This window comes from Chinchilla lanigera, unplaced genomic scaffold (genome assembly GCF_000276665.1).
Source record: "Chinchilla lanigera isolate Chin_1 unplaced genomic scaffold, ChiLan1.0 scaffold00044, whole genome shotgun sequence".
Taxonomy (NCBI): Eukaryota; Metazoa; Chordata; class Mammalia; order Rodentia; family Chinchillidae; genus Chinchilla; species Chinchilla lanigera.
The window spans coordinates 10,314,003-10,340,034 of record NW_004955445.1 but is presented as its reverse complement, the minus strand read 5'-3'; the positions used below and the strand labels follow the sequence as shown (position 1 = coordinate 10,340,034).

Below are 26,032 nucleotides of genomic sequence, written 5' to 3'. Positions count from 1 at the left end.
AAACAAAAAAAAGAGTCTCTCACATGGTTCAAATATTTTCCTGGAAAGAAGGACAGGTACAACAATTAAGATACTGAGTTAGGTCCGAGGCACAGGATCCATCACCTCATTAGCCACTCGGAAGCTTGCGTGAAGTTGCTGGAGAGAGCCACGAGGAGGTCTGCGGACCCTGAACACGCCCGGCGAGCAGCCTGCTCTGCATTCACAGCCAGCTCCAGGTTCAGCACACACTGTCTAAAGCCTGGCCACCACCCTGCACGCTGTAGCTCCGCCACTCATCCACTGTGGACCCCGGACCAGCTGCACGGCCCTGCTGGGCTTCACGTTCCTCACCTACAAATCCGGAACGATGGTAGCACCTCCCTCAGCAACTGGTCATGAAGACGGAAGAGGTAACTGACAAAAAGTGCTCTGAACAGGGTGCGGCTCAAGGTAGTTGCTAGGTGGACACGAACCTTTGCCACTGCTGTCTCGCCCAGGACGGACCGTGCCTACAGTGGCTCCTGGTGACCCCGACTCTCCAGTTCCTGCGTGCGTGTGTAGTTCCTCCTGTGTGTGGGGCCGGACCCGCTTCTACCATGGAACACAGCAAAGCAACAGAGCTCTCCTGTTGCCACCAGGCTCTAGGAAGCAAGAGCTCAGGCTGAGCGGGGCCCCTGAGCACGTGGGTCCTGCCTGTGACTGCCAAGAGAGTTGAAAGTGGATTCTTTCCCATCGTGCCGCCTTATGAGCTCCCAGCCGGAGTGGACACAATGACATAGGGATAAGGTCCCAAGGCAGAAGGCCCGGCTCGGCCAGGCCCTGACTCGGCCAGGCCCTAACTCCTGACCATAGAAACTGAAAGATCACAGGGGTGAGTGCTAGTTTAAATTGCTAAGTATTGCAGATCTCTAACGCACACAGCGACAGATAACAATACCAGCTAGCTAGAAGGAATAAAAAGGAAAATGAGCAACAACAACAAAAATCACTGAGAAAAAAAATTACACGTGTATCTCACAATCCAGATTTTAGGAATTCTACCCTGAACTCAATAAATGAAAGCAGCTCTTTATTACAAAACTTGACCCCTTCTAAAACAAAATCTCGCCGGGCATGGTGGCACACGCCTGTAATCCCAGCACTCGGGAGGCTGAGGCAGAAGGATCCTTGCAAGTTCAAGACCAGCCTGGGCTACAAAGTGAGCTCAAGGCCCTGCTGAACTGCATAGTGAGACCCTGTCTCAAAAAGACCAAAACCAAAGCAAAACAAGTTATTCATAGTAACTTCCCCCAAGAGAGGAAGGCACATGCACCCACTCAACAACTTTTGGAGCACACACTTACTCCACGCCAGGCACCTTTCCAGTCTCGGTGGGGAGCAGCAAGTCAGACTCCCAGCCTCTGTCGGAGCCAAGGTTCCTGTGTCATTATCGTCACTGAGGGGTGTGCTGAGGGGAATCAGCACCTCTCCCCAGAGAACGCTCACAATGCCAAGGAGAACCGCAGCATTTTACTTTCCTAATCTCAGCAACGACCCTAGAGGCACCTGATAAATCGAGAGAGCCAGAACAAGGCCATGCTGAGTGCCTGGGAAACGACAAACTGTGGGCAATTTGCCCACCATGCCACGGACAAAGACTGTGCCCCTAAGATGGGCGACTTGAGGGAGGGGATCCCTGAGCTCCCCAGTCTATCTTCGTTCCAGCAATAACCAAGGTGTAGGCCCCTTGCTTTGTCAATCCCATGAGACCCTGAAGTACAAACCACACCACCTCGGTCAGCCGTTTGTTTCAGCACTTTAAGGAAAATCTGTCCTTAATGAGCAATTTGAATTATGAAGAGTAATTGCGATCCTATTTTGCATTTTATGGGACTGGGGATATAGCTCAGCGGCACAGCACCTTAGCCTAGCAAGCTCAAGGTCCTGAGTTCGATTCCCAGTACCAAAAAAAAAGACTGTAAGTCAAAGGCAGGTATAGAAATGTTTTGCATTTTATAGACTGACTGTAGAATCTATACCCTCTTGGAATAAGAATCGTTCTATTGTTATTTTTCTATTAAAAACCAGCTTGAGACCCAAATGTGAGAACCCAGCAGTCACTCTTTAAAAACAGGGTCTTCTCCCCCAAACACTCCCACAACCTGCCAGTTAGAACCCCATGGGCTCCCATCAGGAAGGCAGGTCTCCAACAGCCTGCCGGCCGCTGGCCACTCACTTTGCTAGTGTACTTGGCGATGTCTGCAGCAACATCAGCGGAGGCCGTGGCGATAGGCAAGTCGGCGCTGATCGAAGATGCAAGGGTGCTGCTGGCTCCGGTGCTGCTGATCAGGGGTGACGGCTGTGTGCTGGTCACCAGGGTGATGGTGGATGTGGATGGGCTCTGTGTGACCTCTTTCTGCTGGACAGCTAGGAAGACAAAGGGTCCTGGTTACCCCGGCAGAGCAGGATGGGAAGCAGGGTAGTAGGGTAGAGGGGAGAACCCTCACACATGCTGAGTGAACTTTCCTACTTCCAAGGCACAAAGATTCTCACCTTGCCCCAGCTCTTAGCCAAACTCCTGGGAGCCCTGTTCTCCACTGGGCCCAATCTTGAACTACAAAGATGTGAACAAACGCGTATTCCAGACTTCAAAGTCACACGATAAGATGGCCCAGGCCCCCTTAAAGTTCTTCCTGAGAAAGCTCCAGGCTGCCAACACTGGAAGATGGGGACCCTGTCCCCCAGGACCTATGGGGAGGCAGAAGCCTACCCATTAAGTGCCCGTTCGCAAACCCTACAAGTTGCACCTACACCAACCCCTTCTGCTTTCTGTGATACCTGACTTCCCGCCTCTCCTATGCCCCTACTCAGAACCACTCTCACTTCCTCGTTCCACCTTAAAATCTCCATCATCAGAGGACCAGATGTCAGCTCTGTGGAAGAGCGAGTGTTCAGCACATACAGAGCCCTGAGTTCAATCTCCAGCATCGAAATAAAAAACAAAGAAAAATCATAGTTACAATCAGCCCGGACAACTTAACAACTTAGCAAGACTCTGTCTCCAAAAAAAAAAAAAACCCAAAAACTTTAAAGGGCTGGGGATGCCGTTCAGCGAGAAGGCCCTGCTCTCCCAGCAGAGCAGAAAAGGAAAAAAGAAAGTTCTATTTATCACCTCTGCACAAATCAGAGCAAGCGGAGTTCAGGCGCGAGTCCTCCTTCACACTGTAACACACTACTGATTCAAACCTCCCCTCACCACCAACTAGTGGTGTGACTGCACTACGGATCCAAATCCGTGCTTACCACCTTAGCTACTGGTACAACAGTTTATGGCTGATTCAGATCTGCCCTTACCTCTCTAACTAGGCTTCACTTTGACACAGGCAATCTAGAACCTGAGGACCTTATAGCCCACCGCACCCTTCTGATACCACCCGAGCCCTCATGGGAAGGCGCACAGGCTCATGGGATACGAGGACAGACCGTGGAGTATGGGCCTAACCTCCACTGCCTCAGCTTCTGCTCCGCCCCACTGACTTTAAACAGCAGGATCAACCCGGCTGTCCTCCAAGCTGACCTACTCCATTTCTCATTCTTCTTTGCGCCCCACCCCTTATCCCTGAAGAGTTTCACTGGGAGCTGATTCAAGATCTTGCTACCTTCAACCTCACATCCTGCGGCTGCCTAGGACCCAACTCACTATAGCAGTTTCGATCCAGGAGCCCCAGTACCAGGCACCGAGATGCAGGTTTCCCTGAGCAGTGACACCTGCAGGTCTCACAGACCTGGGCAGGCCCACACCCTGATTGGATCGGCTCTTTGTCTGCCCTTCCAGAGCATCCTGCATCACTGCTGGGAGTTTGATTTTGCAATTTCCACACAAGTGGCTCTTGATGTGGACTTATTCTGTGCATGTGGCAAATCCCTGGCTTCCAGGCAACTTTGCTATCAACTTTTCACACCATACTATTTCCAAAGTATAGAGACTCGTTCCCATGCATAAGGAAACTTACACAGTATATTCATTGCAGCACTCTTTAAGATAGGAAAAAACCTACAGGCCAGCTCCATGCCCACCGGTAGGAGAATGCTCTGAACACACTATGGAATACTATGCAGCAGTCCAAAAGAACAAGGTACTGACACAGACAGACCTCCAAAACATGCTGATGGGTGAAAAAAGAAAGCATGGTACCATTTTTAAGTTTTAAAAAAGGAAAAATAAGGTCGTACTGACGGTGTCACGCACACACATATATAAAAATATACATGCATAGGAAGGGGTTGGACAACAGTTGGCTGAGGTTGCTGAGGAAAGAGAATGAAATGGAGGTGAGGGGGACAGTGTTCAAGTTTTTATACACGTTCTGTCCCCTAAGAAGTATAATATGCATGTATCGTTCATAAAATGAAAAAGAAAAAAATTTAAAGTTAAAAGGCAAGGTACAAAGCAATTTTTCTGAAATAATGCCGAATGGAATGTAAAAGGCCTTCAGGATACAACGGCCAGGACACAAATGGGAACCAAAAAAAAAAAAAATTAAAAAATTAAAAAATAAAACAGCAATGGTTTTTCTCCTGTCCATGTGGCAAAAGGGGGGCGGGCGCCACGGCGAGCAGGGGTCTCGGTACCTTTCACGGCCTGTCTGGTCTGATATCTCGTCCCCTGGGAAGACTGAGGCTGCTGCTGCTGGCTGTGCTGCTGCTGCTGCTGGCGCTGGATCTTCTGCATGTGCCACTTTTGGGAGGACGTTTGAAACTTACTTGATGAGTTCCACACGACCCGCTGCACAGCCGGGGCGGTCTCCTTCGGTAAAAGCGGCCTCTGCTTTTTCACCGGGCTCCCCGTGGCAGCGGTGGCCGGCGCCGTGACCGTGACGGTGGACGTCGCGCTGGTGGTGGCTGGGACGCCGGCTGCAGGGGTTTGGGCGGCAGAGCGAGTGAGCACCGGCGTTTCGGGGGGAGACTGGCTGCCTGCTGCCGTGGTGGACGGTGTCGCTTTACCTACAACTACAGCCAGAGTGTGAAAACAAAGAAAAACTGGGTTGGACTCAGCTTCTGCTGCGGGGACTCTCCGCTGCCGAGGGCTGGGTAAAATCAACCAAGGCCGGGGAAGTCTGAGGATTCAGCAAGCTGTACTCGCTCACCCCAGTGGAGCTCACATCATTACCCAGGGCGCGGGCTGCTTATCTGAGACCCTCGCCAAGGTTCTTGGGGGGGATGAGGTGACCAAGACCCAGCCCTGCCTTCTAGGTAGCCACAAACTAGCTGAGGAGGCAGCGGGTGAACGAACCCCCGTGGCCCGCTTTCCCCTAGAATGTGGTAAGCAGCTCAAGAAAGCCCAGCTAAGCCGGCTGTGATGGTGCACACCTGTAATCCCAGCACTGGGGAGGCTGAGGCAGGAGGATCATTGTGAGTTCCAGACCAGCCTAGGCTACAAAGTGAGCTGAAGGCCAGCCTGAACTGCGTTAACAACAAGACCCTGTCTCATAAAGACAAAAAAGAAAGAAAGGCCAGCTGGAGTTGATCCAGAGATGAGATAGAAACCCTTCAGCGAATGTTAGGGAGTCTACGGGCTCATATCCTACAGAACCAGGTGGCTCCCCAACCTTCAAGGAGAGAATCATCGCCTCCTCTACATCCCTCCAGGACGCGTCTCGGGGTGGTGCTGATGGCCTCACACCTAACACCAAAAGGAACCTGCGCTGCGCCCAGGACCTTCTCCAAACACAAATGCATTTGAAACTCGAGCAGCACAGCCCCAGCCTGCACTGATCTCTTCCAGCCACTTCTATGTGTACAGTGCACCACACTGGTTTTCCTGCTGGGTAGAAGTCAAGTTTGAGCCTAAAATGAATTTAATTTTAATTGAGTTTCCTTAACTAAAAATACTAAGTCAATAATTATCCCAGTAGGACGTGAGGGTGGCAAGCCCAGCAGATGCGAAGGACTCAATCAAGCCTGATGCTGCTGCTCTGTGGATTAGGGGGACCGAGGGGGACTGAGGGCTAGGACTTCAACAGGCAGAAAGGAGACTGCGCCAAGAGGTCCAGGAACGGGGTGCCTTGCGCTGGAGCAGGGGCTGAAGGCAGGCGGGAGCCGGAAGCACCGAGCGATGCCGAAGGGGCGTCCACGAGGGTGCTCACTTAGGACAGGGTTTGGTTACGGCTGCAGAGGCCGCAGCTGCAGGTCAGGTGAGTACCCCACCTCCACCTTGCCCAGGCCACCAACCAGACCATGCTCAACAGCCAGGTCCTTCTATGAAGGGTATGCCTGATGTTTTTGAGATTTCCATTATCCAGAAAAGACGTGAGTGTGATTGCTCCAAGGAGGGTCCTCGTGAGCCGTGCATGTGAGGATGTGAAGGGGGATGAGACAGCTGCCCACTGACCCCGCGGTTTGCGTCTGCACAGCCCTCCTGCTCCGCGGCAGGGACAGCATGGCCAAGCTGGTAGCCCAGACGCCAGTGGGGCTGAAAGAAGGGTTCTTCCTGTCCTGAGCACCTCTGGGCCTTCCCAGGGCGCTGCAGGGACTACACACAGCCCTGCGGGCTCCGGAGACAGTGAGAGGTGGAACAGCGTCCCTCTACAAGACGAGCAGAGGCACAGTGTCCAGCAGGGGTTCTAACCAGCAGGATCACCTCTAATGCCTCCCTTTTCTGCCACTGAGGGGAAAAAGCTATACTATTAGTGCTGTTTAGCTAGCCTGGCCCCCCTTGGGCAAAGGACAGCCACAAAAAGGCCACAACAGCAAACAACCAGCGGTGCAGAGGAGACTTACTCTGCACTGCCCGTGCCGACTGGCTGGCTGGCTCTTTTCCTAAAAGGGGATAGAGAGGGGGATGGCTGGAATCTGAAAAGATTCCAGGCTTGAAGGACTGGTGGGGTAGAGTTATCATTTAGATACTAAAATGCTACAATTTATAGGACATTCTGATGCCTTATAAAGGGGACAATGAAAGAAGCTACAGGAAATTTTGTCCTAGAAATTTACCATATATAATCAAATCATGTACAACCTCCCCAAAGTACGAACTCCTTAAAGGGTCAGCACCCCAGAACCTGCCCGATCAAATTATTCTAGAATGTGTCACTGGTTTTACATATAAAGGGAAAATGTTTAGTGGGTGTGGTACTGCATGCCTGGCCTGTAATCCCCAGCACTCAGGAGGCTGAGGCAGGAGGATCGCTGCAAGTTCAACTCCAGCCTGAGCTACAAGGTGAGTTCAAAGCCAACCTGAATTGTATAGTGAAATCCGATTTTTAAAAAGATAAAAAAGGGAAAACTTTAAAATGGTACTAGGGATTGAATTTAGGGCTTTCACAAAGAGTTACAAACCTTTTATTCTGTGTTTTGAGACAAGGTCTCCCTAATTTTCAAACTTCCTCTCCTTCTACCTCAGTCTCCTAGAGTGCTAGGATCACAGATGTACACAACCGTGCCTGGCCGAGGGAGGACTTTTTGAGAGAAGAATTATCACCCCCTTGGGGAGGGATGGAAATGCCCGCCTCGATGAGGAAAGACAGGCAGAATCAGTAAGGCAACTCCTGTCACCCAGGCCCGAGCTCACCAGCTGTAAAAGCTGCTCAGGAGGAGCGAAGGAGAGGTCTCTGAGTGCGGCAGAGAGGAAGAAAAGATCCAGGGGAGCACAGCAGCAGGCGTCAGGCCTCTCTGAGCCCTCTCCAAGGATCCGGAGTGTCCCCACCTGACGCACTTGGAGCGGAGTATTAGCCGGGAGTTAACACAGCTCACTCCAAAATGTGCTTCACTTAATCAACTCCAAAGGTAAAGTGCACGGTGCTAAGATGCTCGACCGCAGAGTCTGAGACAGCCCCTTCTGCAGGACCCACTTAAATCACCTCGAGAGCTCTGGATTTCAGACCAGCTGGGTTTGCCCCAAGCCCCGGGAAGCTGCTCTGTGAACTGTGTTCTAGAAACATCACCCACCATCTACTACGACTCCCGGAGAAGGTTCCTTGAAGCATCATTCGAGGACAACCTCTACTTCTTTTAATCTGAATCAACTGGAATGCTTTTGAATTTCTGGAAAGTGAGAGATCTTTTTAAAATTGTTTCCCTTTGGACTTCCACTTCTAGGAAGCTCAGGGCTTCACTAACTCTGAAAATTGGAAACAGACCTGCTTTTGTATAAAACCTTTCCCTAGACCACTCACTAGTCCACCTTTATTTCTGCTTTTCCACCAAGTTCTTTGTTTTCATTCTGTTTCATGGTGATGTGTCCTTGTCAATCTACTGCAAATTCTTCCTAGCAGAGGAAGGGGCATAAAACCGATCGCTCAAAAGCTCTGTTCCAGAAAGAATGGAAGAGACAAACACAAGAACGCTGTCACACAAGCATTCCTACAGGCCTCGTGGAGTGAGTGCTACTCCTACCGGGCCTGAGGTACTGCCTGTAACGTCACTCCGCCATGAACTGGGGATGGCTCAGGGAGGCCCGATGCCCACCTCTCTGCCCCACTCACTTCTTCTCTCCCGGCCTGCACCTCCCAGAGACCTCTCCTCCTCTCTTCCTGAGCTGCAGGAATCCCGTCTCCCCTAACAACAGAGGTTCCAGAACAACCCCGCTGCACACACACCCCAGCTAGGGGCTGAGTGTACATCAAGGGCTTGTTTTAAGCTGCCAGTGGTGCTGGGAGAAAATTCCCAAGGACACAGACTTACACATCCCTGGAGGTTTGGGTGAGAGGTTACCTCCTGTTAGAAGAAAGGTACAGTCAGAAACAAAGCCTCGCTGCGCCTTGAGCTCCCCACAAAGCGACCTCTACCTTGCCCAGAGGCAATGTTTCTCCCGGGTCGTTCTGAAGGCTTTTACATCCTCCCCAGGCCTGTCAGAGCCCCTCACCACCCACCCGCCAAGCCAACTGGAAAAGTGTGCTGACGACCTTGGCAGGGAAAGGACACGCTCCCTCCCACCGTGCACTCGCTCCTGCCGGAGGAACTGGCAGGGCTTTAGACAGCACTGCTGCTTCACGGCAGAAGAGCAGCAGCAGGAGGTGCCTGAGATGCAGGCAGTGGGTCTCCACCCAGGTGATCTGGCCTTCGGGGGACATCTGTCAACGAACAGGTATTTTAACAGGTGAGTACTACTGCCACCTAGTGGGTAGAGGCCAGCGATGCTCGTAAGCATCCTCCAGAGAATTTCGCAGGGCAAACCAGGTGGTGGAAGGTTGAGGAACCCTGGGGTCAGATGCATGAAAGCCAAATCCACCATGCAACACCCCTCCCGTTCCCAGGGCTCCAAGCTGCTCTGGGGCATTCTGGTGTCACCTACCCAAATGCTTCCATGTTGTGCCAAGAAAATATACCTACCAACGCCTGGGCAGCACAAGAGGGAGCAGCTGCGGAGCAGCTGCACCCATGAAGACCTTTGCAATGAATGCTTCCCACCACCTGAGCACAGGCAAATGCCTCAAAGTTCACATTTTAGCCAAATGAACGAGCGTATCGGTGAAGCAGAGGCTCAAGCAAACTTGACTTGGCTAGCAGCAACAAACATGTTCGGAAAGACTTATTAGCTGGTTGTGTTGGAGCTAGCAGGTAAAAGACAGGCCTGTGTGTAAGCAGGTCCATAGTCAGCCGGGGACCTCAACCTGATCACAGCTTTGCTGTACCTCCTCAGTCGTGCTGGGGGTCCTGTCGCTTCTGATACCACAAACACAAGCGGGGACTTGAGCCCAAGTGGAAAAATGGGAACACACTGTAAGGACTTACCGTCCTGCTTGGGAGATGGCTCTTTGGGTTCCTTCTTATTTTTTCGACCCTCCCGCCCAGAATGGTCTTCTCCTAAATCTATGACAAGTTCGCTCTCTGAATCGGAGTCCAGGCCCAAATGTACTGTTGGGGAATCCATCTCGTCTTTGCCTTTCAGCTTATCCTTCGTGGGATGAGGTGATGGCTTCGCTTTCTCTGCAAAGTCCTTCTCGGGCTCAGGGCTGGCCTTGTCCTTGACTGGCCCTGGGTCTGCCTTCTCGCTGACTGGCGAAGTGCTTTTCAGCTCCTCTTTGACCTCAACTGGGTTTGCAGGCTTGGGCTTTTTTTTGACAGCGGATGGCTCTTTGTCCATCCGATTACCCTCTTTGTCCTCTGGGTCTTCCGGTTCGTTCTTGGTTTTCTGCTCATCGTCACTGATATACTCACTATCGCTACTATCTGACTTCTCGGAATCCTCTGAATCGCTGTGCTCTACGGCCGTATAGACATCTTCCGAGATTTCATCGATGCCTAAATTCAAAGAGAAAACCCAGCATGTGGCGCAGTCACAAAATAAACAGCAAGATCACAAAATGCAAACATTTTCCACACCAAATGCCGGGATACACTGCAAATCGCATCACAATGGCTGGGTGAGATCAGCAGTGAACTAAAGCGGCAAATGTCTACAGCTGACCTGCAGAACCTGGGTCTGCAGAGGGCTTCAGTTACCTTCAGAGGAGACGTGGAATCCACCCAGCGCCTGTTACATTTGTGCAGAGCTAAAGCTCTGTGACACTGCTAACTCCCTGGCACAGAGCATGAGAGGGCTGGGAGGGTCAGCAGAGACGAGCTGTCCAAACTGATCCAACTTACAGATCAGAGGGCAGAGGCCCAGAGACAGGACATGCGCTAGGATACAAAGCAAACCCAAGCCAGAGCTCCTGACTCACTACCAGCGCTCCTCCCACACGGTTCCCAAAGCTTAATGCCCTTCACCCTCTGTCCGGGGCCGAGAAGCAACACAAAGCTTCAACCAGAGGGCGCAAACTCTCAGCCCTTGAGCCCACGAGGCCAGCAGACACCTTTCACTAGGGAAGCAAAGGTCTGTTCACAGGGCATCTGTTTGCTTTTGCTATTTTTAACTTAGAATTTGTTGCCCAATTTTCAAATCAGGAGATTTCACCTAGAAATCAACGTGGCAGGTTTCCACAGAAAAAGCAGAAGATCCGGCCACTTTGGGACACAGGTCTGCAGTGCAAAGGACAGGAGGGGCCCAAAAACCGTGGCAGAAGCGCAGACTCCAGGGAACCCAGGCTCCCAACCCTGGCCCTGGCTGCCCTCACAATGTGTCCACATTGTTTTTCCAATCACTAAGGGCCAAGATGAAAGTCAGGTAAGTCCAAGTCTGTGGTTCACACTCAGAAACATGGGCCAAAGCGTATTTCTAACAATTCCATGTAAGCCATTTACCCCTTTTTTTTTTTTTTTTTTTTTTTGGTTTTTCTCCAGTACCGGGAACTGAACTCACGACCTTGCGCATGCCAGGCAGGCGCTTTTGCCGCTGAGCTAAATCCCCAGCTAAGTTTTGGTTTGGTTTTTTTTGTTTTGTTTTGTTTTTCGTTTTTCTTCCGGTACCGGGAATTGAACTCATGACTTTGCGCTTGCCAGGCAGGCACTTTGCCGCTGAGCTAAATCCCCAGCCCCCATGTAAGCCATTTACGCTTCCAGGTCTCAGTAACGTGTCGAGGATCATCAGGCTAGAGGTAAGTCACCCTGCACGCGAATATTCTGAAAAGAAAGACGCCCAAGCAACTCTTCCAACTGTCTTTCCTCTAAAGCAATGGCCTCCTTGCGCGGTCTGTGTTTACATGGACACCCCAGAAAGGAGACTGCAAAGGGATGGAGCTATGCAGAGCCCAGGACACAGGAGGTCTGTAGAGCCACTGCTGAGTTAGATCTGCCTTCACCAGGACCCAATCAAGTATACAGGCAAAACACAAACGCCCAGGTCTGATATGACTTCCAGATCCTGAGCCTGCACTACTTGTGGCTGCTGGCTGGATACAAGGTCAAGTACGACTGCACATGTGATAGAAAATGCTTAGGTGTTGGATCAAAAGGATATAAATTCAAATCCTGCCCATTTTCATTGTCTATTTAACTACAAACAAGTGACCTACCTCTCTGGGCCTCAGTTTCTTCATCTGCAAAATGGGACTGATAATAGTATCCGTCTCCCAGATGATCGATGCACTGTGCTTGGCACTGTGCAGTGTGTGTAAGAGCGCTCAGTAAAGGGAGATATTAAAATTCTTATCAACATTAACGAAGGAATTCATAGCTTTATGGAAAGACCCAAGAGTACAGGATATTTAAATGACCTGTCAAACTCCATCCGTGTCACTCAATGTCCTAACTAAATGGGCACCCCAGGGAAAAATAATGTGTTTGGAACAAGCCCAGATGACCCCCAACTATAGCTCTGTCCTCACTCAAAGATCTAAGAGACACTGGAAACCTCACCTCTGAATGGCGCTCTCTGCTGGAGTCCAGCTGTCCCTCGCTGCTTTGTAAATGCACGCCTGGCTTAATTCACTTAGTCAATATCTCAGAGCATCTACTATGTGCACAAGACCAGGGACACAGAGAAGGCAAATCCTTGTAAGATAAGCCCCTGCCCTTGAGGCACTAGAACGGGAGGGTTACCCCCCACCAGAGGGACCACTTAGGCTTCTGGGCAGGGTAGCAGGGAATAGACGGGCAGTCAGGGGAGACTTCCTGGAGCAGGTGAGGCCTGCGCTCAGCCTTAGGGAAGGCAGGGCAGGGCAGGCAGTGTGAAGCCAGGTGGCACAGGAGGAGGAGGGGAGGCGACAGTACAGAAGCGGGTACAGGTGCAGGTGCCAGGTTGGGGCTCCACACTAGACATGGGTGAAAACTTGGGGTGATACTAAGACACTGTCCTGCACTGAGAGGAAACAGAGGTAAATTTAGCATCCAATGCCTTGCAAACCTCCACCCTGAATTTTCAGGTTGCCTTTGCAAAAGAATCAACTCTACTGCGTTCAAAGAGCCCTCCCGAGTAATGAACTAGCTAGCAAGTCTGCAAAATTGTACCCTGGGTGGAAATACATCTTATTGGGAAAAACGGTTCAAGGTCAAAGCAGCTGCTAAGAGCAGCCAGGATTCAACCCTTATTTCAACCGGGTGACAACCTGCAAATAACACTGCCACCTGCAGACTGGGAGACGTACCTAGCTGTGCTTTGCAACTCTCTATTGTCTTGTCCAGATTCAGCTGGAACCTGCTGCGAATCTGCCGCTTGGGAGAGATGAGAGGAACCGGGGCCGACTGCTGCTGGACCGACTCGCTGAGCTCCTTCAAGTCCATCTCGGCTTTGCTGCGATCTGGAAGACACCATCACAGCCCGGTAAGACCAGGCACTCGGGAGGAATATACGGCGCTCACCGCCATGCTTCCTCCGGGCAAACTCTGCAGAGACACATGCCTTCAGGACTCAAGGAAGGAAAAGCACGGGCCATCTTCGGTCACGCACCCCAGGGTCACCTGCCCAACAACCTGGGAGACTTAAGGACACTGGCTGAGTAAACACCTGTGGCGGGCTGATGTCACCTACAGAACAACTGTCTGGGGCTTGGATTTTTTTCAATATTTAAAGTGGACAATCTCAGCCAGATGGTTCTGTTTTGTAGAACTTGGCATATTCGGACTCCTCCAGAGCCAAATGTTACAGTGATATGTTCAGTGTCAGCATCAGCACACACACCAACACCTGCCTGGCCAGGGCACGCTTTTAACTCCTTCGGAGATCTGGGCGCTTCTGCCCCAGAGCAGTGCAGAGCCCTCTGAGGACACCCTGAGGCGGGGGAGACTTGGGTGCCTGTTAATCACACAGACTTCATTTTTCTTCTTTAATCAGCCCAATTTGGGTTGGGTTTCAAACTAGAAAGGGAGGGAAAACGCAAGGGAGGCGGCCCTTCCACCTGGGCAGAGAGCAGCTACGGCGGGAGGCAAGGTGAGGAGCTCTGCCCTGGGTATGAACCTGTGACTCACAGCTTTTCTCAGGGAAGAGCCAGGTTCCTCAGGCCGGATCCCAGGCAAAGGCCTCTGCCCACGACTTGGCCCGAGGCCCCCTCCACGCTTCTGCCAAGGGCTCTGCACGGTCAGCAGGGGCAGATTCCAGACAGTCAGTGAGCGGGCTCACAAGTCTCAGTTCCTTTCCTGCCTCTGCTGCCTCCTCTAGTACCCCAAAACAACACAGCAGGGGGTGCTGCAAAGATCCAGAAGGCAGGCACTGCGAGATGCTGCTCTTCCTCCAAAACACATGTGCGGTCCCCCCACCATGAGATTCCAGAGGTGAGTATTCACAAGCAGCAAGGCCGTCCGTATACTCGAGACCAGCACCCAAGAAGTCCTATGTGTACAAATGTGTTCACGTGCACGTGTATGCATGCACACACTGTGTTCGTATGTGTGTGCACTGCACATGGATCAGGCGGCTTTCCAGAGAGGCTGTCAGAGAGAGGGCTGCAGCCTCCGAGAGGGGAAGAATATTCATGCACGTTTACTGGAGAAATTAGAATGCTATTTACCTACAATGACCCTGGTCTGCAAAACTTTGAGGCAGCCTATACAATTTATGGAGTAAGAGTGTTAAAACAGCTAGGGAAAGAACGGGGAGCAGGAACACATGGAAAGGAAGGACAAAAGACCAGGGTAAGAAGCAGCTGGAACATGTGAGGCTTACGGACTTAACAGCTATGCTGCAATCATTACAGCAAAGGGAACAGGGGATGACATATATCCTGAAATCCCACTTCCAAAAATTAAACTGAACTGCCGAAGAAAAACGCAGCATTCTCAGGCACAAGGTTGGAAAAGAAGCACCTCACGAAAACACTTTCAATGAAGTTACAGATTCCACAGTGACCCCAAAAATCTACAACAGCAGAGGTCAACAAACTTTATTTGTAAAGGCCACATCGGCCCCACTGTAAAGCTATCCATAACACATGAACAACTGAGGATCATGACTGTGTCTCAGTGAAACTTTATTTACAAACACAGATGGGACCAGATTTGGCTCAGAGCTTAGCCAAGCCCTGCATTAACCCACGACTGCGAACCCTGGCTGCACACTGAACCCGCCTCTGCAGCATTAGCAAATCCCGACGCCCTGAGAGATACGGCCTGATGGGCCCTGGGGAAGGCCCGGGTGTAAGCACTGAAAAAGGCAATGACAACTGGCAGCTCAGGTCAAGAACTCCTGCATCAGACCAATCTTGCACATGAGTCGGGAAAGTGTACCACTGCCTCAACCTCTGTGACTCTGGGTAATGGCACAGCCTCTCCTCAGGGCTCATAAAAATCTGACACACACACCTATATCCTTATCCTAGCAACCTAGCTTTGCACACGTGTCTCTGCACCTATGCGGATGCCTACTGCAAATGCAACCCCTCAGTTTTATTCTACAAAGCTAATGCTGGAGTGTTTATAACCAAGGAGAATGCAGAGAAAAAACAAACAACAAAAAGGTTGGGTGTGGTAACACACGCCTGTAATCCCAGCGCTTGGGAGGCTGAGGCAGGAGGGTCATTGTGAGTTTGAGACCAGCCTGGGCTACAGAGTGAACTCAAGGCCAGCCTGAACTGCATAGAGATACCCTGTCTCAAAAAGACAAAAAAAAAGAAGAATGAAAAAAAAAAAAAAAAAAGGGTAGAGCATCCACTTTAAAAAATAAAGTTTCGCCAACCAATAAGCTATTCCTTATAATTTTTCCTACGCGAATAAAACACTAAATAAATGAGTGGCACCTGGATTCACACCCTAGAAACAGATCTTCAGGATTGTAGCCCAACATAATTATCTTACTTCAAAAGTTCAGCTACATCTTGACTTTCTTCTCTGCAGGAAGAAAAAAACAGTTTCACTTTCTCATCTGCTCAAAGAAGCTTCTCAGGACCCTCCCCATCCCTGCCCTTCTACGTGAAGAATATTTTCAGAACCCACCCCTGTGCCAACATTTTGAACTTCTAGCTGATAGGAAGACAGCGCAGGCTATAAACAGAAACCAGGGAGTAAAAAAAAAGTACCCATTCTAGAGAAAGAAGTACAATCTTGCCGTTCTGCAGGAAGCACAAATCAGAACCATCACGGTGGAGGGCAATTTGGCACTCTCTCTCACAATGTCACCTGCACATGGCCCCTGACCCTCCCCACGACTTCTACGATGCATCCTGTGTTTTCACTCCCATGCGGCGGCAGGGTCTTTACTGCAGCCGTTAGCAGCAGCAAAGAAATGGAAAAACAATTCACAGTCAATAAATTAAGGTGTTCCAGTTTACCTTTAAATGGAATCAGGATGAACACAGCTGCTAAAGGACAACAGGGCAGATTTCTATGTATTGATATGAAAAGCCAACCTGGCCAATGAAAGCAGCACCTGGTGAGCGTGCTAGCACTGGTGTGGGGAGAGGAAGCAAATGCAACAGAAACAAGAACGCATGCGCTCCTCCGGGTCTCAGCATTGCCACTGTGGCTTCCGGGGGCCCAGATGAGCCCCTGTTGTGGGGTGGGGTCCAGGGACCACCCTGCATGTGGTAGGTGTTTAGCAGCATCCCTGGCCTTGACCCACCGTAGCACCGTAGCACCCGTATCCCAGTGGTGACAATAAAATCATCTGCAGACACTGCTAAATGTCACCTGGGTAACAAACTCAGGCTGAGGGAAAATCAATGGTCTCCATATCCGAAAAGCCCCAAGGAGACTAAAAGCGGGAACCATGGTCATGTGGGGAAGCGGGCGAACGGTGAACAGGTTACAGACCAGTGGGCTTTTCATTACACATCCTTGATGCTTTGAAATTCCTCTTATCGTGTGCATTCATGGCTGGCAAAAACAAAATCACTTTTTAAAAGGAAAACTATAATTACTTCTCAGTTGTCATGTTTTAACTGTTCGCAATGCTAGGGATCAAACCCAGAGCCTTACCCAAGCCGGGCAAGCACTCTACCATTGAGAACGCCCCAGCACGTAAGCACCTGCTTTTCAGCTTAAAAAAAAAAAAGAGACAGAGAGAATCGCCTTTATTCTAAAGCTGTCAGCAAACTACAAGCATGGACAACATGGCAGCTCCCTTCACCATAACAGCAGCAGGAACGGAAGCCTGGGCAGATCTATCCATCCACCACAGCTTAGCAGAGAATCTTTCCACCTCACTCACTGTAAAGGAAGTCAAGACGACAACATCTGGGTGATCTAAGCCAGCTCCGCGCCTCTCTCTCCAGGAATCCCTGATAAGCTCTATGCTTAGGAAGAGAAAGGCAGCCAGCCAGGTGCCTGGGAAATACGCTGAAATGCTTCGAGACAGAGAGCTCTGTCAGCATCTTCAGCAGAGCATCCGGTCATTACCAGGAGCACCAAACTTCTGGGCATGTTCACCCTCTGCAAGGTAAGAATAAGCAGCCTGGTGTGGTGGTGCACACCTGTAGCCCCAGCACTCAGGAGGATCACCATGAGGTTTAATGCCAGCCTGGGCTACTTAGCAAGACCCTATCTCAAGACACCAAAAGTAAATAAATAGGCAGAAGGGAAGGCACTGCATTCAATCCCCACAACTGTATTTAAAAAAAATAAAAAGGAATTTAGCTGGAGTCAGGCATTCTTCTCACCCAGTCTTTTGTTTCTTTGCTTTTTTTTTTTTTTTTACAGGGTCTTGCTATGCAGTTCAGGCTGGCCTTGAACTCGCAACGATCCTCCTGCCTCAGCCTCCCGAGTGCTGGGATTACAGGAGTGCACCACCACGCCCGGCTTCACCCAGTCTTAGGAACGCATTCAGATTTATGATCTATGACCACCATTAAATCACAGAAGGGGCCTCATAAGGAGCCAGCAGGGCTCAGGTTTCTTGTTTGAAAGAGAACAGAAAAGGCTCAAGATAGCAAAGCAGCAGGGTGAGAGCCAGGTGTCCACACCATACCCACGTACACCATATGCTCACATCACACAGTTCATTACCGTACTGTCCTGAAGAAGCCAGCTGACAAACTCTGGGCTGGTTTTTGAATTCTGGGTTGTATTTCTTTAGCCTATGTACACTTTTGTTGTTTTTAATGCAACTGATTATTTCTGGAGCTGTACTGCAAGGTTTTTTTTCTTTTTTAACTGGGAATTGAACTCAGGACCTCGTGCTTGCCAGGCAGGTGCCATGCTGCTGAGCTATATTTGTAATTTAATGTTACTGATAGCAACTTTAAAAAAAAAAAATCCAGAAGTGTTTGCATAAATACCTGGATTTCTGCTTCTCTTTAGAAATTCCAAACAGCCTGACAACGTGCCAGGGCTACTTCCTTTAAGGTGCCCTTTGCCCTGTGTGTTATCGTCACCCAGAGCGAATCCTGACCCACTGGCTGGGCACAGAAGATACCATGTGGAGGCCGAGCATGCCCCGCCTTGTCACACTGTAGCCGGGCACCTCAGCCAAGAGCTCCAATTCTGCAGCAGACAGGCCTGAGCCAAGGCCAAACTCAACCACAAACTATGTGATCCTCTGCATCTTATTGCCTCAACTGCTGCTTCCATAAAATGGGACTACTACCTACCTGATAGGTTGTTGGGGGGTAGTTTTAATTTTCAGAGACTAAAACTGACATTTGGGAACCCCAGTTCTGCACGTTTAAACATAGACATTGATTCACATGGCCTATTACCCCACACAGAACACAGGGCAATCCCTTTTCCCAAAGAATTCCCTCCAAATCTGCAATCAAACCCTCTTCCACTTCAATCAAGACAATCACACCTGTGTTTCCCATCTCCATAACTTTGCCTTTGCCAGTGTATTTTTTAACTGAAATCCTGTTTGTGTTAGATAATACTTTCAAAAACAATTAATTAATTAAAAAAATAATAAATTCACCATCATCCCTAGCACTCCGTCATTTCTGTCTGGTCAAAGTCATCACACAGAACAGATATAACCAAGCCCCATAAGGCACTGGCTCAGTCCCGAGCCGTCACGGGAGAATTGCTCCGCATCTCCCACTTCCCAACTGCTCTGCCCGCCCACGTACTGCATCCTCTTTCTGTTAGGAATTGAAATCCCAGCCCACAAAACCACCTCCACTCCCAACGCTTTCACTCCGCTGACGAAGGTAAGCAGTGTGCCCTGGAGACTGTGACAATAACCAGGGAGACAGGGCAGCAGGCATCAGAGTCCCTCAGCTGCCCACCGCCACTGCCTACAATGACACAAGACAGTGAGAAGCACGCGCTCCCACGGCGCCACGCCCGACCGAGAGACCCACAGTGTCACGAGGCGGCCCACTGGCCACCCAGCGGAGGGAAGGAGCTATTCTCGCCAGGCATGACTGGCGGGGAGGAAATGTCACCGTGAGAACGCCTCCACTCCCTCTCTTCAGGGTGTAGAAGTGGGAGGAGGCCGTGGGAAAGAAAACCACATTTTCGGGAACAATGACTGTTCAAGGCAGCAAATGGGTCCCTTTTCGTTCAAGCAAGGAACCCCTGTGAATCACTCTCAATTTTAACTCCAAGCTACTACCCCGACTGGCCTAGTTCCTCTGGGCCGCAGCAACAGGGGGCCTGGGGGAAAGGAGGTTCCGGCTCCACGGGGGAGGGCTGAGCTCCAGCCCGGCCACCTTGGAGTCCTGGGCACCCTGAGCCTCCTCGGGGCACCCCATTCCTGCCTCCAAACACCCTCTACGCCCTCCTCCTATGGCGGCCGGGGTCCACCCCGCACTTTGGCTGTAAGAACCATAATGTCTTGAGACACTGCTGGGGTGCGGTGGGACAAAACTGCCCCAGATGAGGACACCTGACAGTCTGTCCCGAACAACGACCCGCCGTGCTCCCATGGAAATGTGCGGATTGCTCGCACTCTTCCATTTCACCCCGGTCTGCAGGGCCCGCCGCTCTCTGACTTCATCTACTTGCCCGCTGCCCCTGGCTCACCCAGATGCAGCCACCGAGACACCTTGCTATTCTTTTGCACAGCGTCAGTGCTTCCACTAAGACCTTCCAAATCTCTTCTTCCCAGGATGCTCTGCTCCTGATATTAGCATGGCTGGTTCCTCTCATCCTATAATCGCAGCTCAAGTATCACCTCCTCCAAGAGGCCTCCCCCAATCCCTCCACCTAAGTAAACCAACAACTCTGTCCTCCACTTGCCCCTCTCCCATCCCACCCACACATTCTGCCTTCAAGGCATCCAGCAGGATGTAAACTGTGTCACTTATTACTGTCCCTCTCCCTCCAGCTCCACAAGGGCAGTCCTTAGCTGACCACCTCCCATGTCTAGAATACTACACAGCACCTAACAATGTTCACTAAACACTGAGTTGATAAATGGAATGATCCAATAAAACAACAACTTCACACATGGCCTTTAGCATTTCTAGTGCCGATTTCTGCTAACTCTTTAGCCTAACATAGTTTTTTATTAAACAGCCAATACAAAAACAATAGGTTAAACCAGGTGTGGTGGCACATGCCTGTAATCCCATGGAGGCTGAGGCAGGAGGGTCCCTGCAAGTTTGAAGTCAGCCTGGGCTACTGGGCATGGTGGCGGCAGCGCATGCCTGTAATCCAGAGGATGAAAATCGGCATTTAAAACATTAGAAAAGAACGAAGGAAACAGTGTTAGAGCACACTGCGCAGAGGACAGGTACAACTGACTCACTTCTGCCTGGCCTGTGCGTTTAGGTATCAGAGAACCGGGTGAGGAGAGTCAAAGGCAAACAGGCTTGTGAACACTGGCCTAAGGCACTTTGTGACAAAACAACCGCATGACCGAAAACCCCCGGCAACCCCTAACTCAATGCTTCCTCCTGCTGTCCCCTCACCCCGCACTTCAGCCGCTGTACCTTTTGAAGTTTCTGGCCAGAGAGGAGAGTTCAGGAGTTCAGGGTTCAAGAATCAAGACAGAAAAGCAAGACATCACAATTTGCAAAGACGGTCACAGCTGCCAGAAAAAGATACCTCCAAAAATGCCAACTGACCCAGGTTAAGATTCAGGATGCTTCCGGTGGTAGACATTTTGTCCGTCTTCGTCATGATTGGTGCGGATGCTTGCGGAGAGAAAGGTTTCGGGCTGCCGGACAGGCTCCCTGCTTGTCCCGTCTTTGTGGAAGCTGGCGAAGCTGAAAAAGGGCGTCACGGTTAGAGTCAGATTCGTAAAAAGCAAGCGAAGCTTCGGGTGGGGTAAGGGGAGAGTGGAGACCACGGGCGGTATATTCCGTGGCTTCTGGCTGGGGCAGGGAGGACAGGGCTGCCTCCTGGTTTCCTCAAAGGGCTTTCACCCCACATTAAACTGGGAAAGCCGTGAGGGAGACGGCCCCCCAGTTACTGGACTCTACTAAACACAAAGCTCGAAGACAAACTGGCTAAGCTGTCACTCAAACTGGCTTGGCCCGTTCATGGGTGTTCATGGGTGTAAATCTCCAAATAAACAGTGACTGGGCAAGCGGCATGGGGGCCCAGGCTCGCCAATGGCTGTCCCATCCGTGGGCAGACACAGGGACGACCCAACCCCTGGGGGAGCCCCAGCTCCAGCCCAACGTACGCAGGCTGTGCCTGGCCAAACTCTGAGGGCACCAAGCGCTTATTTTAAAAAACAACTGTTTAGAGGCCCAGGCAGAACCACCTTCAGATCCCAAGCCCACTGCAGCTCAGGGCAGAGCACTTGGTGCGCCTGCCAGCCCCTGCTCGGATCCCCAGCACTGTGAAAGAAATGACAGGAGTCAGGTCCTGCCCCGGCTTCTGCCCCTCCGCGTTATTGGGACGATGCTGTCCCCACTCCAACCTGAGCCCTTTTAAAGCCGTCTGAGACTAACAGCATGGCAGACACCAAGAACGCCAACTCTGCTCACGTGAATGATCCGTTCGGAGGTGACCTGGCCCTGACAGGGGGCAGCGGATGGCAAAGCAGGTGTAGGACTTAAGGCCCCTCTGGGACATTGAAGCACCCATACACTCAGGTGGGCGTCCGCCTCGTTTTCCTCACCTGCCAAATGGGCTGTACAGCACAGGATTCAGTAGATTAAACCCGGACCCTGGCTGTTCTCCGTGCAGCCGCCAGAACCATCCCTTAAACCAGAAATGAGAGCCCAGCATCTCTAAAGCCAGCCAGAGGTGTCCTGTTCCTCACAGTGAAAGCCAGATTCCTCTCCATCTCATATCCAACCTCTCCTTGCCTGGCTGTGCAATCTCCAGCCACGCCAGCCTCCCTGCCGCACCTGGACACCTAGCCCGGTCTCCCCTCAAGCTCTCCTGGGAGGCCCCCACTCCCATCACACGCCGGCCACCAGCCCTCCCTTTCAGGTTCCAGCTCGAACATGACCTCGTTGGCCCACCTAACACAACCAAGACTACTTCTGTTTATCACCTCCCTTAGCCAAGAGAATGTCAGCCCCAGAGGAGCTGGATCCTTGGGACTGGGCACATCCAGGTCCCTGCCTGACACACACCAGGTGTCTGAGATGTTTCCTGAATTTGCAGGAAATGATTTATTGAAGCGTGCAGTCTCCATTTCTCTTTGCATTACTGTGGTCATCATAAGCAATAAAGAAATGGTAACAACCAATCAATCTAAACAATCGCAATATTATGCAGCGACTAAAAATAAGGTGAACTGAGAGGTAATTAGCAATCCAAAGGTCTGAATAATCAACTCACAGAAAATATGGTCTTTAAACATAGAGATCATTGAGAGCAATAAAAAATAAATGCAAATGATCCAAGTTACAGAAATCCAACCTTCCCCCTGACATTCTTTTCATATGCTCGTAAACTTGTTTCAAAAAATAACACCTCACCAGGTGTGGTGGCACATGCCTGTTAATTTCAGGACTCAGGTGATAGAGATCACTATGAAGCAACTCTGAGCAAGATTTAATGCTAACCAATTGGCTTTTCACGTTTACTTGTGAGTTGTCCAAGGTCTAGGCCCATTGTCTGGAGACAAGCAGCGGACTCATAGTAAGTGAACCTCTGGTCCCCAATGAGGCCTGTATTAGCCTCTGAAGTAAGGATGCCTCAAAGGACAAGATAAGGCCACAGCTGAGGACCTCTGGCTCCAACCCCAATTAACTAAAAGGAGACTGCAGCTGCAGGCTCCACACTCCCACAAGAAATGCCAGCCTAAAGATAAGGTAGCTCTTTAATTGACATAATTTACTACTTGAGAAATATTTACCAACATTCTACTAAGATTTCCACTTTTTTTTACATAGCCCCCTCCTTTGTTTGAAAACCAAACACAAACATGGGCTGCTCAGAGAAGTTCTTTGTCTTGGCGCCCAGGGAATCTCGAAATTCTGTTAGAGGGTTTTGAATCTCCTGGAGCCCTGAACTCATACCACTTGTCTCTTATTTAAGTCTTGTCATCCACTCTTGGGAAATTGCGGGCCTGATCAGTCCACAGTAACTAGGGGATAGTATTATCCCGGTACTAAGGAGCCTGAGGCAGGAGGCTCACTGTGAGTTTGAGGACAGCCTGGTCTACACAGTAAGTTCATGTTTAGCTTGAACTATGTAGCAAGACCCTGTCTCAAATAACCAATAACACAAAACGAACACCTAGCTGGGTATAGTGGTACCCGTGCTGGGATGCTGAGATAGGAAGATGAGACAGGAAGATTCCAAGTACAAGACTGGCCTGGACTACCAAAACAAGCTCAAGGTTGACCCGGAGTACATACTCAGACCCTGTCTCAAGTACAAAAACAACAAAAACCCTCACCTAGTATTGAATAGAGGTGAGGAAAGGAAAACCAGGAGAACTAAGGTGACAAAATTAAAGCGTATAAAACACAGAGCCCAGAGTCCCCGGCTGCAGTCGGCTGCCCGTCAGACAGAATACCACACATGGAAGCTGTGCTGCGGGTCTATTACAGCGAAAGCGATAGAGGGCTGGCTTCCACTGTCATTAATCAGAGACCAGTTAAGTCAATTATAGATAAATACCGTACCCTCCTGAAAAAGAACGAAGGAGGTGTGTATGATCCGGCAGGAAATTGACAAAGACAAAGGTACAGTGAAAGATGTATAGAACACCCCCATGTATTAGTTTTTCAGGGCATGTACAGCACCTTCCAGTGACAGTACGTAGTACCCACAATGTGCATTCCATAAAAGGTGAACAGTGCTAAGCTTTAGAGAAAAACTGTCTATACTGCAAAAGCAAAAAGGCTTGTCATCTTTTCTTTCTTTTTCTTTGAGACAAGGTCTTACTATGCAGATCAGACTGGCCTTCAACTCACTTTGTAACCTAGACTGGCCTCAACCCCAAAGCAATCCTCCTGCCTCAGCCTCCCAAGTATTGAGATTCAGGCTTGCATCACCATGCCCAGCCTATTTTACACCCTTCTATTCTACTTTAATATTGCTAAGTATTTTCGTTGTTGCTGTTTTCGTTTTAACTGCAGGTATGTATATGTGTATCACCCCTGTCTAAAACAAGAGTGTCAAAGAGAAGCATTTAGATTACAGACAATTTTGCCCAGTTTAAAACATTTTAATGTGCTTCTGTTAGGGGGAAAAAAATCTTTGAAATGTGTAAAAATATATTTAACATGAAAAAATGTCAATGGGGAGAGAGAGGAATTCTGTAGTCATAAATACCCAGGGAGGTGAAATGGGTATGTTCTTGGGAACTTTTCCTTCAGCTTCTGGTGTGGCCACTGACAGGAATTCGTGTACTATGCGACAGCCCAAAAGGCAAACAGTATTGGGAGTGACAACATCAGAAGGACAGGGCACACTGGAAATATACATGGCCACGAACAGAAAGAAACAAGGTTAGGATGACAGCTCAGTGCCATCCGATCCCATCATATATATACTTTAGAAATTATTAGCAACATTTAAAGTCCAACAGTATACCCAAAATGTCACTTCTTTGAGTGGAATCAGCTGCTCTTCATCTTGTACAAGTAATATAGAATTGTATACTTGTATTTGCAGGGAAGTGCTACCTGTAAATCCCCTACCACTGAGCTATACCCCTAGCCCTCTGAAAGAAATATTTTACACTCAGGAAAAATGATGCAAAATCCAACATAAAATAATGGAGCACTTCAAAGGTGAAGCTAAAGTGGGTGGGTGAAGCTAAAGTGTGTGTGGTGACGCACGCCTGTAATCCCAGCACTCAGGAGGCTGAGGCAGGAGGATCCTTGTGAGTTCGAGACTAGCCTGGGCTACAAAGTGAGCTCAAGGCCAGCCTGAACTGCATAGCAAGATCCCGCCTCCAAAAGACCAAAAAAAAAAAAAAAAAAAAAAAAGAAAAAAGATGAAAGCATGAGGAATGCCACCATTTCAAGGCCAGGCCTTGCTAGTTAGTGGATTCAAAGCCCACTATGTAGCAAGACCCCTGTCTCAAAAAAAAAGAAGAAGACAAAACTAAAGCTGTGATGGTATACACCTTAAGCCCAGCACTTTGCAAGGATGAGGCAGGAGGATTTCCAATCTAGCCTGAGCAACTTAGTGAGACCCTGTCTCAAAAGAGGGTAGGGGGGAAACCTAGGGATACAACTCAGTTGAAGCCCTAGACTCAACCTCTAGTAAGGCTGAACAAAAAAAGGCCATCAGAATTTTATCGCCAGTGCTCAAGTTCATCAGAAGCACGACGATACACAAAATCTATCACTCATGTTACAGTCGGTAACTCTATGCCCCAGGGGACAACTGGGAAAGTCTGGAGGCTCGGGAGGGGCAGCGCTAGGACACAGCCTAGTACCTGTGTACTCAACTACACCCCCAGACCACTTCTGTCTCTCCTTCTCTCCGTCACAACTGCATGTGACGGGGTTGCTCCTGGCATCCGAGGCAAGAGAGGCAGAGCTTCTGCTAAGCCTCCTGCAGAACACAGGGCAGCCCCTAGAGAGAACTCCCCAGCCTAAATGTCAGCCACTCAGGGTTGAAAAACATTGCGGTAAATCACGCTAGGCATCTGCAAAAGTAGAAAGACATTTGGAAATGTTCATTTCAATTAAACTTTGAAACAGATGCCATGCCTTTTATAAAGCCATAAATCTTGCCCAAAGGAAGAACTAATTGCCTTTGAAGTCACAAATAATTTCAGCGGATTTTACACTGTGATGTACAATTTGCCGAGTGTGGGCTAAAAAACACATTATTTCTTCTCTAAATTTACAAAGTCCTACGAGCCTGCGCTAAGTCCTATTCTGACTGTGTGAAACGGGAGCGTTGAAATTAAATTACAAAGTACTGGCCTATGCTACACACACCAGCATGCAGGGTGGGGGCAAATGATTCACACAAAAGGTCCTTAATTTACAAAACCTCAAAAGCACACTGCATG

The 26,032-nt window shown here is 49.9% G+C and overlaps 1 protein-coding gene across 15 annotated transcripts in view; it reads right to left on the bottom strand.

The window, feature by feature from the left end:
* Zmynd8 (zinc finger, MYND-type containing 8) overlaps nucleotides 1-26,032 on the bottom strand; it is a 135,341-nt gene that overhangs the window by 21,337 nt on the left and 87,972 nt on the right. For 8 of the 15 annotated variants that reach the window (XM_005392351.2, XM_005392353.2, XM_005392357.2 and 5 more), the window contains 5 exons: nucleotides 20,712-20,852; nucleotides 12,927-13,079; nucleotides 9,694-10,203; nucleotides 4,594-4,971; nucleotides 2,198-2,388 (listed from right to left, as the gene is read on the bottom strand). In XM_005392351.2, coding sequence (XP_005392408.1) covers nucleotides 2,198-2,388; nucleotides 4,594-4,971; nucleotides 9,694-10,203; nucleotides 12,927-13,079; nucleotides 20,712-20,852 — 1,373 coding nt within the window. The remainder of the gene's footprint in view (nucleotides 1-2,197; nucleotides 2,389-4,593; nucleotides 4,972-9,693; nucleotides 10,204-12,926; nucleotides 13,080-20,711; nucleotides 20,853-26,032) is intronic. The other 7 variants (XM_013518311.1, XM_005392356.2, XM_005392362.2 and 4 more) reach the window with 1 other exon arrangement.